Below are 14,165 nucleotides of genomic sequence, written 5' to 3'. Positions count from 1 at the left end.
CAAGCTTAGCAATCAGGCTGTGCAAGGTCTTGGCTAGAGGGAAAAAAATTAAAACTCAGCCTTAGACCTCTTGTCAGACTATGAGGAGAATTATATTTTTGAACTAGTCTACAGTGTGGACAGGAAATGACCTCTTCACCAACTGCTTCTTTAAAAACAAGCAGTGTGCCTCTAGCTATCCAGCTCGCTCTCTCTCTCTCTCTCTCTCTCTCTCTCTCTCTCTCTCTCTCTCTCTCTCTCTCTCTCTCTCAACTCCCTCTCCCCCTTCTCCCTCCTCCTTTCCTCCTTCCTCCCTCCCAACCTCCAACCTCCGCTCTCTCCCTCTCTGAGCTCCAGCGCTCCCTCCCCTCCCGCGCTCCCTCCCTCCCTCCCTCCTCGCTCCCTCTCCTCTCTAGCTATAGAGGGCTCCCACAGCACTTCCCAGCCAGTGTGTTCAGCCTGCCTGCCTGCCTGCCTCTGTGTGTGTGTGAGCGTGTGTGCGTGCGTCTACTTTGTACTGTGAAGAACACAGCCCATGTGCTCTGCATGGACGTTCCTGATACTCTGTTAAGCTTGATTTTCGACAAGCAGGCAAGATGTCCAGCACACCACATGACCCCTTCTATTCTTCTCCTTTCGGCCCATTTTATAGGAGACATACACCATACATGGTACAGCCAGAGTACCGAATCTATGAGATGAACAAGAGACTGCAGTCTCGCACAGAGGTAAGTTCTTCAACCTTGGCGTGTGTTTGTGGATTTTTAAAAAAAAACTGTGCATGGGCTTTTCCTGGGGTTCTTGGCTGAATTCTATGGGAAGTGTCCCAGCAGCTACTACCACGTAGGTGGAAATAAGCGCACGAGTTTAAATGCTGGGTTTCCAGGGACAGTAACTCTTGGAGCCGGGGACAGTTTCTGCCGGAATCTTAGAATCTGGAATTAGACAAACCAGCACTTGGTTCACATGCAGGGGTCTCTAGAAATGCAGGTTGTCCAGAACTCTGATGTTTATAGGCTTAGAGATGGTCCTGTTTGTTCAGATATAAATTGCAAAAGATTTGTGAATGTTTGCATCTCTCTCTGTGTGTCTGTGTAATATAATATATACATATAATTACAAATTCCAGAGGAAGTCTGTTTTGACCTGCACTTACTTTTTCAAAGTGACTAAAATTGAGGTAAAAGGGACAAGAGAGGAGCCCTGCCTACTTCTCAGAACTCCCTGGAGGTGGGGTGGGACACACGCACATGTTTGCCTATTTCTGTGTTAAATTCAGAAACAGGTTGATTAAGACAGTTCTATGCTTCTCTCTCTGATGGTTGTGCCTCCCAAAGACTCTACCTTGGGACAAGAGCTGGTTCTCCATTCAAGCCAGCAACAGTTTTGGGCATTTGTGATTTCCTCCTGAGAGAGGGAGACTGAGCCTCCCAGGCAGTGAGTCAGTCCAGGACTTCTTCAGAACTTTCCCAATGCACAACTCCAGACTTCTTGCTCACAATTTAAATATTTAATTTTTCTCTGGACTGGCTGAGTGGCAAAGCATGCTGCCTTGTGCTCATCTGCCTGTAAGTTGGGACTCAGTGTTCAAGTGTTTATTGTAGGTGTGTCAAAGTCTCTTGAGGAAGTAGAAGTCTCTGGAAATTGAGTTTTCTCTGCAGAGTCCGAACACCCAGAGGAATCATGCCACAGAGGTGTTGGGGGAATAGCTTTGGTAGGTATTTAGATTGCAGGTTGCCTTTTAACTCTGGGAAAGGGTTTGAATAAGTTTGTATGATAAAATAAAACACACTTGCTTTGAATTGTCTGCGGAGCCATAGAGAATTCCTGATGTTTAATGTATTGAATAGGGCTAACAAGATGTGACCTGCTTTCTGATTGGCTAACTGCTGGACAAGAGCTTGTGTTTTTTTAAAAGCCTGGTTGTCTTTATCACTGTTATTTTCTTTATATGTTAATGCACCATGGATGTTAAATATAATTGCTGGCACTGTGACTCTTTTTAGAAGCCAGAAGCTCCTGTACAGTGTAAACTCTTATGTTTAGTATGCCGAGTTCTTGGCAGTAAACAGGATTGTGTGTGTGTGTGTGTGTGTGTGTGCCTTTACTGTGTTGCTTTGTATGTGTGTTACAGTTTGTATCTTCAATTTCGATCTTTGTAACAGTGTGTTGGAATCTTGAGTCCCTGTCTAAGCTATCTGTTGGCAGAGGCTGCTTTCAGAATTGGGAGGATTGGGAATGCCTTACAATTGAGGCACCCAGTAATTGCAATAAAACTTTGATTAAGAAAAAACAACTTTTTGCTAAGTATGATTATTTCTAAAAAAAAAAAAAATTAAAGAGACTGTAGGCCATGATCGCTTAATTCTTGAACACAAGATTTAAAGAGAGCCTGTGTCCAGTTGACTTAGAAAGTTGTTGAGGCCTTGTGGAAGGTGTCTTTCATCCTCCTGTGGGTGAAGCATGGTAGCTATTCTTAGTTCTGAGTGCCTCTGAACCCTTCCACAGCCTTCCACAGCCCGGGAGTAGCTAGCTTTGAGCTGGAGACCTCCCTTCCATGCTGGTCTCCATACAAATCCCTAAGATGGAAGATGTTTCATGTTTGGGATGTTTGGAAAGTGAGCCATTAGTAGTATGCTTTCCCAAAACGATGCATTAATCTTTCTTGAGAGCTAAACACAGGAACTTCCAACTTTTGAATTACAGGCTATGACTCTGAAAGATTTTGCTCTTAGTAGAGCTGAAGAACTGGGAAAGGCAAGCTTGCTTTGACAAATCTTTGAGTTTTTAATACATCCTGACAACAATGTACTGCAAACTATTTTTCAGTGTGTTCTGGAACTAACCTCCATACATGTACCCTCTTATTAAGTCTTTTTAAAGTAATTATCCACAGAATTACATTGACACCTTGTCTCAGTACAAGAAATTTGTTTTCCTACCATATAAAAAAGGATAATAATCATTAATTGCTTCTACTATATATGTCTATCTAAGTATTCACATTAAATATTAAAATTCGATAATAATATGTAGTTAGAGAAAAAATAACTTTGCATAAAAAGGCTACAGATAGCTTTACCAATGGTGGTTATTTATAATTCATTTGTCCTGCAACCTGAAGAGGAACTGGTTATAGTCACACATACTGCTAGACTGACCTGTCTGTTCACACACAAATTAAATAGATTGTTGAGTGATCACTTTTTGAATTTAGCCAGTACATACAATCAGGAGAGGGTCTCCTCTTACACTCTTTTGTCTCTTGCCTCTCTCACTCTTATACGCATGGTACAGCACTATTTTATTAGCTCCTGATCTCTCTCTCTCTCTCTCTCTCTCTCTCTCTCTCTCTCTCTCTCTCTCTCTCTCTCAACTTTGTATTCTCTTTGGAACATGTACTTAGCACTCTATTAAAGTTGGGGGGAAGAAAAAGGAAATGAACTAGTGATAAACTAGTACAGAACCCTGACATTGTTCATTTCCCCTTGAGTTATTGACCCCAGAATATTCGCCTGTGGACATTCCAGACACTGGGTGGTATTGGTTTAAAGAGCATTGGGTTTAGAGTTGATCCTACTTCGAGCTTGTTCCTGTCACTCAGTCACTAGCTGGTGTGGAGTCTGGATTTCCCTGCCATTTCCCTTCAATTTGAAAACTCAAAATGGTTTTGCCTTAATCTGAGAAAGTCTTAAGAAACAGAGTGAAGCCTGCAGACGTCGTGTTCTGTGGGTTCTGTTTAGCTCAAACTTACAAAAGGTAGTGAAAGAATCAGCTATTCCTGTAGAAAACTTGAAAGCCTGAGTCCTGCCAGGCTTGGTATAGCTGGCGCCGCCAGGATAGCAAGCCACTGCTGGACTAAGTAGGTCTTCAATTAACATTTGCTGACTAGCAACCTGGGCTTCCTGGAGATAAAAGAACCGGGAGAGAGAACTCCAGAACCTTGTCATTGAAATTACAATGACAGCTCTGTATCTGTGAGGGGCCCGGGACCCCCTGAGGAGCTATAGTTGCTGTGGGCATCTGCCTCTGCAAGGCCTCACCTCATCTCCCCCATGTCTATTCTATTATCATGAGGTCTTTTAGCTCCCTAATGTTTGCGGTCAAGCAAAAGTTTAAGAAATTGGACCTAACCTCTTTGGGAGGGAATGCGAGCTCATTACAATGTAAACAACAAGTGCTGAAATCTATTTTACCTGTGGATGCCTATGCTAGGAAAAGAAATCTCTTGGCCACACTAACACCTTTGGAGATTTGGATAAACATGGGAAGTCCCCGCCCCACCGCCACCGGCCAAGCTGCTTCACTCTAAAACTAAATTAAGAGAAACTTTGAGCTATGTGTCACTGTTTTTCATGAGCAGCGGAGAAAGGGTTACATTTTCTGTTTAGCACTCTACCATAAATTGACCCCCATGTCTTTCAAAATCCATTTATTTGAGTGGTTACACTGTGCAAATTTCTTTTGGAAGAACACGACTGCAGAGTTATATAGTTTAACATGGTGCAGAGACTCCAATCAGATAGGACATAAAAAATATCTTCTAAAGACTTCAGGACTTATTCTGTGAAAAGCAACAACAAAAACAAAAACAGCCATTAAAAAAAAAATCCTGAAGTCTACACTGTGAAAGGAAAATATAGGTGTGCTGTCGAGGGTCCTAGGTGAATATGAATTGGAGTAGAGACTTGGCTAATGTTGGATTATTGCAGAATGTAAGTCAGTTCATCACGCTGACTTACACAATGCCTTGTTACTGTAGGTAAGTTTTCAATGTCTTGATCCTTCAATGCCAATGGTCAAAAATGTTTCCATCACAAAGAAGGTGTTTTGAACTCTACTTTTTTTTCATGTTGTCACTGCACGGATTTTATCCTTATGTTGTTGTTGTTTTTTTTTTAATCAGCGTCATCCATCCTATTGCAAATGAGAATCTAACTGTGACTACAATGGAAAGCAGCTCACAGGAGGATTTTATTATAATTATAGTGTTTAGTTTTACAGGATTTAATATGAAGGCTTCCAAATGTTTGAAGACCTTGACATTCAAATCTACTATTTTTCATTCTTCCTCAGCTCAGCTCTAAAACTCCCTAGGGATTGGTGAGAAGGGAGGGGGGTGCACTTTGCCCTCTTTTATTTCACCTACATTTGTATATGCTTAGACACAGGGTTCCAGGTCGGAAGGCCATGTTTATTCACAGAAAAACTCAGTACCCTCGATGATTCTGATGGAGCCTAGTCACCACAAGATTAGCCACTGTGGATGGGTAGAAAAGAAGAAAACTTGTTGAAATACTTGGGTGATCTCTCCGCATAGGAAGTCAGAAGGAAAATTTGCCAGTACCCTGAGCTATATTGTATGAAAGGTTTTCAATGTTCAGTAACAAAAAGGGACTGCCCACGTTTTCTGAAGGAGGTTGCTGAGGGGTGGAGGAGGGACTGGTATTAGTGAGATCAGCCATTTTGAAAATGTTAAATCAAGCCAACAGTGCAGTTTTTAAAATAGGAACTTCCAAACTCCTTAATTTTCAAACCACCTACATGGCCTCAGAAAACAAACCACAGGGCTAGTTCCTTCTCCTGAGGGCCCCCAGCCCACCCCAGCCCACCCCACCCCATTTTCTTACTACAGGAACTGTTTTTAATTAAAAATTGCTGCAAACTAACTATTTGTAGGGAGCCAAGAAGAAGAAGAAGACGAAGAAGAAAAAAAAAAAATCTTTCGACTCCAGTCGACACAGATTCTTATCAGGCGAAATCAACACACATTAATGAAGTAGGCTTTAAACATGATGTGGATATTTGAGCACTTACTTTTTTGTTTGTGTTTTCAGAAAGAAATTAACTTAAATTGTGTGGAGAATGCTGCTGTAAGTCTCCTTTTATTGCGACCATCCCCATTAACTTATTTTTTTTAATTTTAATTTTAATTTAATTTAATTTTATTTTACAATACAATTCAGTTCTACATATCAGCCACAGATTCCCTTGTTCTCCCCCCTCCCGCCCCCCTCACCTTCCCCCCAGCCCTTCCCCATTCCCACCTCCTCCAGGACAAAGCCTTCCCCGTGGACTGAGATCAGCCTGGTAGACTCAGTCCAGGTAGGTCCAGTCCCCTCCTCCCAGGCCGAGCCAAGCGACCCTGCATAAGCCCCAGGTTTCAAACAGCCAACTCATGCAATGAGCACAGGACCCGGTCCCACTGCCTGGATGCCTCCCAAACAGATCAAGCCGATCAACTGTCTCACCCATTCAGAGGGCCTGATCCAGTTGGGGACCCCTCAGCCATTGGTTCATTAACTTATTTTTCAGGAGGCCAGAGCACCCCTTTGGGGAGTAAGCAAACAAAACATAAACCAAACAGCTACAACATCCCCTTTTTGAGGCTATGGCATTTTCTTTTTGTTTTGTTTTTTATTTGTTTGAACCTAGAGTTTTGTTTTTGTTGTTGTTGCTTTGTTTTTCTTTTAAGACAGGGTTTCTCCGTGTAGCCTTGACTGTCCTGGAACTCACTCTGTAGACCAGGCTGGCCTCAAACTAAGAGATCCAACTGCCTCTGCCTCTGGATGCTGATATCAAAGGCGTGCACCATCACCACCTAGCATTATTTTTTCTTTTAATGTAAATTCTGGCAGCATCCATCAGAACATAGGCAAAATACTCAAAATTCAGTTATTCCTTCAAAGAATTCCCGTTTTTCAGACAGTGACAGTATCAGGCTCTGGAAACAGAGAGAACTGAGACCTTTTCTACCCTTTAGAAGCTTGTGACTGGGGGATGGAAGGAGATGTACCGGCATTGTGTGGCACCATAATGGATTTGTAGGAACATGTCATGGGTGCCTATTGGCAGAAAGAGACATCCTGAAAGAAAGCTGGAAGGATTATTATTGTCATTTGTGGTGTGTCTACCCTGCTGGGGACAATCCTTGGTGAGGTAGATGCTAACTGCTATATTTCCACTGAGAAGTAAACTGGGTGTTTAAACCATTTGTGTTAGGTTACCCAGGTGACTGCACTCAGCTTCGGAGTTCCTTCCTCTCTGCCACAGCACCTCTAGAAATAAGATCTACCAGCAGGAGTCTCATTTCACCTGCACAAACTGTTTAATGCCAATGTTTTATCCCAGGATGTGTTGACCTACAGAGGTGGCTTAGGGAGTAGCTACCACATATGACATACATGACTCTGATATGAAGAACAAGATTCTAGGAAACTAATTGAAAGGTTGGGAATGGAAAATATACCTGCGTTACTGGGAAAGACTCTGAATCATGTGCCCTATAGAAAAATATTTGATGAGTTCATTGTACCAGAAGGGTCTCTGAAACTGTATGGCCACTTGATAGTTTTATTTTTTATATTTTTTTACTTAAAATATATCTACTTTTCTCTCTAGTGGTTGATAGTTAATGCTGATATTTGGGTTGTCTTTTTTGTTTGTACATTGTGCTTTTGGGGACAATGTCTTAATATGTAGCTCTGAGTGGCCTGCTACTCATTATGTAGACTTGGATTGACCTTGAACTTGGATCCGTTTTCCTGTTTCAGCTTCCTGAGTGCTGGGATTACAGGCATGCCCCACCAGGCCTGACTCTGGGTTAATTTAAACAGTAGAAGAATGAGAAAAGACAGGATTCCAGTTTGGGTGGTTTCTCGGTTGGCGAGAGGAGCCAATATATGTATTAGGAGATTAAATTGGAATTCAAATTTGGCATAGAAAGGGCTTCCTTTGCAGATAATCAGTTCTGAATAGGAGAGGAATAAGAGGAACAATTCCTATGTTTGAGTTTCTTTTTTATCCTATCCAACCCATTCCCAAACTGTAGCCAGTGTGTCTCCTGCTAATGTCTGTAGTTCTCTGGGGGAGAAGAGGTTTCCTTCCCAAGCTTGCAGCCCACCCTGGCCACCTTAGAGACCACAGCCTGCATAGATGTCTGCCTCTGACTAGAGATAAGATGGATCTCCTCCTTTGATCCTCTCCTGTGCCTGGTATGCATGCATACTGGTTCTCTCTTAAGAGATAAGGAAGAGAGGACCAGGCTGCATAAGTCCCCACAGGAACATCCTAGAATCTCCAGGGGCTGGACTTTCTGACTTTCCACATTCACACAGGCAGGTAGAGCTCTGTTCTGGCTGTGCATACCTTGGCTGCCCACATCCTCTTAGGGGATTTGCAGCAACAGCCTGCATTTTATTACCCCACGACATTCCATCCTCCTCCTTTGAAGTGTCAGCCTTCCAATTAAAAAGAGAAAGCAAAGGATTAGGGAGTGGACAGACCCTTCTGAAGACTGGCCTTCCTTGTCCTGGTGATGTCATGGTCCCCATGGTCACCTTCCTGGAGTCAGACAGCCTGTGTTTCTGGCTGGCTTCCACTCCAGCATACAATCCCTTCTCCATACAAAGCCCAGGTGCTTTATTTGGTGTTTCCCCTCTCACCCAGCAGAGGCTTCTGAGAGCCTACTCCAGCTTTAAGACCAACCTCTCCATTCCCTTCCTTGCCCAGAGGGCCTGCTCTTCGATCTGTTAATTTGCCCAGTTGCTCAGAGTCTCATCTCAGCCTTTGCCCTTTGCTGGGGACTCGGCCACCACCAGTCTCCTCTAGAATAACACATCATTATTGGAAACCTAATCTAGGTTAGAATTCGCCAGTGTCCTGGTCTTTTTTACAGGAGATCAGTTTTGTATCTCAAACAAACAAGCAAACAAACAAACGAACGAACGAACGAACGAACGAACAGGAAGGGTAAAAGTCTCAGTGCATAGGACCTCTGATGATTAACTCAAGTGTCGCCTTCCCAGAGAGGTGTTCCTCAATCTCCCTCAAGATTGGGCCATTGTGGTCCCTCTTCCTCTCACACGTCCTCTTGGTTTGCTTCACAGGAATCTTTGTAAGCAGGTATTTGCTGCTGCTTTGCTTCTGCCTCCTCTTCTTCTTTATCATCTTCACAGTTTTATTCATTCTTCGGGAATTTCACATAATGTGTTTTGATCATATCCAACTCCTACTCTCTTCTCAACTCCTCCCATACCCACCTCCTCATCCCCTCCCAACTCCTGTTCCCACACTTAAACAAAACAAAACAAAAAAATCCCATCAAAATTGTGCTGACTTTATACTCCTAGGTATGAGGATATCCAATGGATTGGTCCATCTACAGGGATACTGGTGTCTTCTTTGCATCCTCAATTTTTGCTTGTCATGAAGAGTATAAGAAGTTCTGTGAGGGCAGGGACATAGTTGTTCTGTTTAGTCATCTTGCCCATCCCCACTGCTTGTGGATGACATGTTGACGAAGGAAATTACATTGTTTTGCTCCTGCTTAGGGTGACACGGCATTTGCCCATACTCTTACACAATTTGGTTGCCTGCCGTTCCAGTTGGAGACAACTCTGTGAGGCCTATCAACCAGGGAGACATAGCTGCCTGTAGAACATGACGATCCCAGAAAAGAGATCTGTCTCTGTGAGCCTGGGTGGTGTGAATCTGTTGTGAATATTCTGACTTCTGATTCAAAATAATGTTAGTGATCCTAGAGGTCTTACTTGATATGTCTGTGACTTTCTCCCAATCTTCCCCTCCCCCTCTCTTCCTCACCCTTTCTTCCTCACTTCCTATCTTCCCCCTCCTCCTGTCCCCCTCTCCCCCTCTTTCTATCTCCTTTTCTCCTCCTCTCTCAGGATCTGTCTAAGGCTCATAGAGATTGCATTTCCTACATCATTTTGCATTTGTAGAACTTTCTTCAAGGGCCACCAGAGAACTTACCTGAAGTGATTTGCACAACAGAAAATATGGATAATCACATCAGTTTATGGTGTTGTGGTCTACATTAACACTATATTTGGTGTGTGTTTAGTGGGGATGCTTATCCCAGTCATAGTGGCGTTCAGCATTTGTGTATATGTGCAACTTATGGTGAGGACAGCATAATAAATGAAGACGATGATGATGATGATGATCGTGATGATGATGATGATGATGATTATTATTTTTATTTTGCCACCAGACCTTTTCCCATTTCTTGGAAAAGAGAGACTCCAACATCAATCTTGCTTACAATGAAACAGATTCAGGTCCAAGCCTTGTGTCTATCTCCTACTTGGTGTGAAATTGTGGGGAAATTCCGTAACTTTTCTGGGTTGTGGTTTCTTAGACTGACTTTTACACTCCGAATAGCAGATGTTTGTAACATGCCTAGTATGGAATAGGTGTTCAGTGGAACTATGGTGATTGCAGCGATGTACCTGTTCTCGGCTCTTTCAGGAAGTTCAGTGCTGTGAGCAGTGCAAAATTCAGCTTCCTATCCTCACCTAACTTCATGAACAGACCTACTGTGACATTCCCCTGCAGTGTGTTTTTGGTGCCCTCTAGTATGTAATTTTTCTCTTAGGGCTGGTTGCATAGCAATGGTGACACAGTAACCATATACTGTCATGTGAAAGAGGGATGGCTTGATAAGGTGCCCATATCTCTCCCGAGCCCCAGATCGTGATTATCCCTTAGAATAGCCATGGCTAAGTATTAAATGTTATATGAGATCACGTGCACTCCATCCCCTTGGGAAAAGATTGTGGTTGGGTTCGCTTCATCTAAGAACTCAGTGGAGACAACCGAACATTGATGTGATCCTCTTCCCCACTGCCTATATGGGGCTGTCTAAGCAGCAATGCCAAGAGAGGGCTGGGGAGCACAGCTCTGCTGGCCTTGATGGACCATTTCTTCTGAACAGGAACACCTCTCAATATGCATCCGAGGCTGGCTACTCAAAGGAGCTAGGTCAGTACTAGGTGCCCAGAAGCACCCCTGTGTGTCTAGGATGATAATCGCTTTCCCACTAAAACATGTTCACTTGTGGGCTAGTTTGTCACACGGTAGACATGCACATGGTAATTCAGGGATGCACCAAGCTGCTCTGTGCAGTCTCCCTCTGGATAGAGGGATCAGGTTCGCTGTACTCATGGCACCTGTCCCTGCTTTCCTTTAAATCACAGTATCGTGCTTACCTGTCCCCCAGATTTCACAGTGGAGTCTCCTCAACTGTCTATAGTGAAGTTTACATGACATATATTTTCCAATACTTCATTCATCAGGTATTTTTTATTAAGAGTTCTGTGTTAATAAATAACTGTTCATACTCTCTGTAGATATATATTGCCTGGTTAGAATATATCAAATTATTTGTTAGAATATATCATTATTTGTAGATTACATTCTTTCTGTCTCTCTCTCAGTCTCTCTGTCTCTGTCTCTGTCTCTCTCTCTCTTGCTTGCTCACTCTCTAGAGGGGACAGAGCTTGTTAAATTTTCCTTCCCAATGTAGGTCACTTATTAGGACTCATGAGGATTGTATTGTGATACTGAAAAGTTGTATAGACAAGCAAAAGCTAAACCAATAAACCAGATAGACCACTTGGCAGCACACACAAGAAAGCATCCATTCTTCTGCCTTCTCATCTTAACCATGATTAACTTGCAGTCGGCCGAAACTTCTTACTCAGAACTGGAGTGAAGCAATTGTGCATACTACCTGCTTTTAAAGGCTCTGATTTGGCAAAAAAAAAAAAACTATTGTTTTCAAGTTAGTGAATCTTGGGCTTTCTGAACTGGAATGGATGTTAGAGGTTGTCTACCCCAAGTTTCTGATTCTGAAGTGCAGAGTCCAGACGTAGGTAGGGTTTCCCTGACTGTTTTGAGGTCAACTGAGAAGCCCTATCAGGTTTTGCAAGACCTAGCCCTAGAAACTAGAATTGTCCTGCACTGAGCCTCTTGCCAGCTCCCAGTGTGTCCTGGGATCTCACAAAACCCTGGACTCACCAAGCTTCTTTTCTCTCTCTCTTTTTTTTTTTTTTTTTTTTTTTTTTTAGCTATCCAAACACCTGAAAAAGTAGTTGTGCTCCATAATATGAAACTGTTGATGCTAAAACATGGACAAATAAGTCTCTGTGTTTTAATCTAAGATTATTTTCTTTGCCAATTTATTTTAAATGTCATTGCATGCACTTTCAAATATGTACTTTTATATTTAAAAAGCATCCGTACATTGTCATTGTAAAGTATTTGTAAAATACAACTATGATGAAATAGTAAATACATATCCTTTTTAATTTTACCATGCAAAGATTGCTGCTAACATTTTGGCTGTTGGATTTAAAGCATCCATACATAGTCATACATATACAATTTTACTTGCTTGTGAACACATTTGAACATTCTTTTCTTCTTTAACTTTTGTGTTAGATGTTTTGTTGATTTGTGTATATATACAGATGAATTTGTACCACGTATGCCTGTGGAGGTCAGAGGACAAATGGAGGCATCCAGCTCTCTTTCCACCATGTGGGTCATGGGGATCGAACTCAGGTTGTGAAGCTTGCTATCAGGCATTTTTACTTGCTGAGCCATCTCACAGGCCATGAGCATCTTTTTGAATCCAATTCTTTTAGGTAAAATAATGAACATTTTACCTTGTCTTTAAACTTCTAAGATGTAATTCTAGTTGTCTGAATTATTCAGGCTTCTGTTTATTGTGTTTTATAATTAAAAACACAGGGACACATGTGTACATACAAACACACACACACACACACACACACACACACACACATACACACACAATTATTTGGTCCCCTTTACTGTAGTTTGTATTCAATTAGTTCGATATTCATAGCAATCAGCATTCTCCCCAGCAATACGAAGGAATGCAAGTGTAAAGGAATTAGCTGGAAGCTGTGATTTCCAGTACCATTTAATGCTAGCCAGAGACCCTGAACCCAGGGGTTTGGTCCTTTTTAAGGCTGACTTCCCCTCCCCATTTGTGGACGGATGCTATTCCCCCCCTGCGTTTCTTTCTTTTGTATTATTTCTAAGTGAAGAGGCAGACAGCCTCACACAAAGGTCCGTAAATCAAAAGACTTTCGCACGATTCATTGGAAAGAGGGAGCTGAAATTAATGTTAAGAGTCAGTGTTGATCTAGAACTGGCTAGTCTGGGTGTAGTGCGTTAATTTATGATTCTGTTTGAAGGACATCTTTTTGATTCAAGGAGAAAGAGTTGCCTCCAAATTGGGCTATGTCATGAGGTGTATGCAGTGCTGTTTTATCGTCCTCACAGGATCGAAGGGATCCTTGGGGGTCAGGTACTAGCTTATTCATGTTCCTGTTCCTCCCCACAGCAATTGATATTGGCTGTGTCCAATGCCAACCGTTTTTTAAAGGCACATTGCACAGAGGCTACCATTTTGTAATTAGTTTCTGAATTATCACTGTTTTCCTGTAGGCAATATGTATGGTGTAAAGCAGCCTCATGCTTTGTGTATCTACGACACGGAAATGGTCAGTTGCGTTTGCATTCAGTACTTAACTTCTGAAGCCATGCCAATTTATTTCTTTGTTTAGTGGTTGCACAACCTAAGGTAAGTTAATGTAACCTCTCTTTGTCTTGATTGTCCTCGTGGGTAATAGTTAGTGATGGTAGAACTATGCCTCCAGGTTATGAAGACTGTCTGAGATAATTTTTACAAAGTATTTAGCACAACTCTTATATCACAAAGAACATTAGCTACACTTCCTGTAGTTTTCCATTTGATAGATATGCTACATATTCTCAGTGTGCTGCTCCTGGGCCAGAGATGGAGAGGACAGTTCCTGTTTCATAGGAACTTAGCAGGGACACAGAATTGTTTATCAAGAAGGAAGTTCTTGAAGGATGCACAGGAAATTGCCAATTCAGAAAGGATGTTTCAGAGGGTGCCTTAGGTAGAAGGAACAGCAAATGCAAGGAAATTGACCCTTGAAAGGTGATGTTATGTTTGAAGAGTGGAGCTTTGGGCATGGTTAGGGCTTAGGGTGTAAATGAGTGTGTGTGTGTGTGTGTGTGTGTGTGTGTGTGTGTGTGTTGGGGGGGCAGGTGGGTTGTTGAAAGTGGTAAGAACTGATTCTGGGTAGAAAGTAAAGTGTAGTGTATGGAAGTGTTGGCATGCCCACCCAGCCCTGTTGCTGCTCTTTATGCTTCAGAAATGATAAGATGGGCTTCACTAGTGGAAGTGCAAGCAGAGCTCTGGCACTATGACTTCCCTCTGCTGTAACTTGGTTTTCCCTTCTGTAAAAGGGGCAATCAGTCATCTCCCCTCTACAGGTTATTTTAGGACATTGCAGGAGAAAAGACCTTTGGGTCTTTCAGCC

The 14,165-nt window shown here is 42.4% G+C and overlaps 1 protein-coding gene across 4 annotated transcripts in view; it reads left to right on the top strand.

Moving 5' to 3' along the window:
- Positions 1-406: 406 nt before the first annotated feature.
- The window catches only part of Ldb2 (LIM domain binding 2), a 347,302-nt gene continuing 333,543 nt past the window's right edge, over positions 407-14,165 (top strand). For all 4 annotated transcript variants that reach the window (XM_059275843.1, XM_059275841.1, XM_059275842.1 and 1 more), the window contains exon 1: positions 407-707. In XM_059275843.1, coding sequence (XP_059131826.1) covers positions 576-707 — 132 coding nt within the window. In that variant the 5' untranslated portion in view covers positions 407-575. The remainder of the gene's footprint in view (positions 708-14,165) is intronic.

This window comes from Peromyscus eremicus, chromosome 10 (genome assembly GCF_949786415.1).
Source record: "Peromyscus eremicus chromosome 10, PerEre_H2_v1, whole genome shotgun sequence".
In the NCBI taxonomy this organism is placed as follows: domain Eukaryota; kingdom Metazoa; phylum Chordata; class Mammalia; order Rodentia; family Cricetidae; genus Peromyscus; species Peromyscus eremicus.
This window is presented reverse-complemented; position numbering and strand designations above follow the sequence as displayed.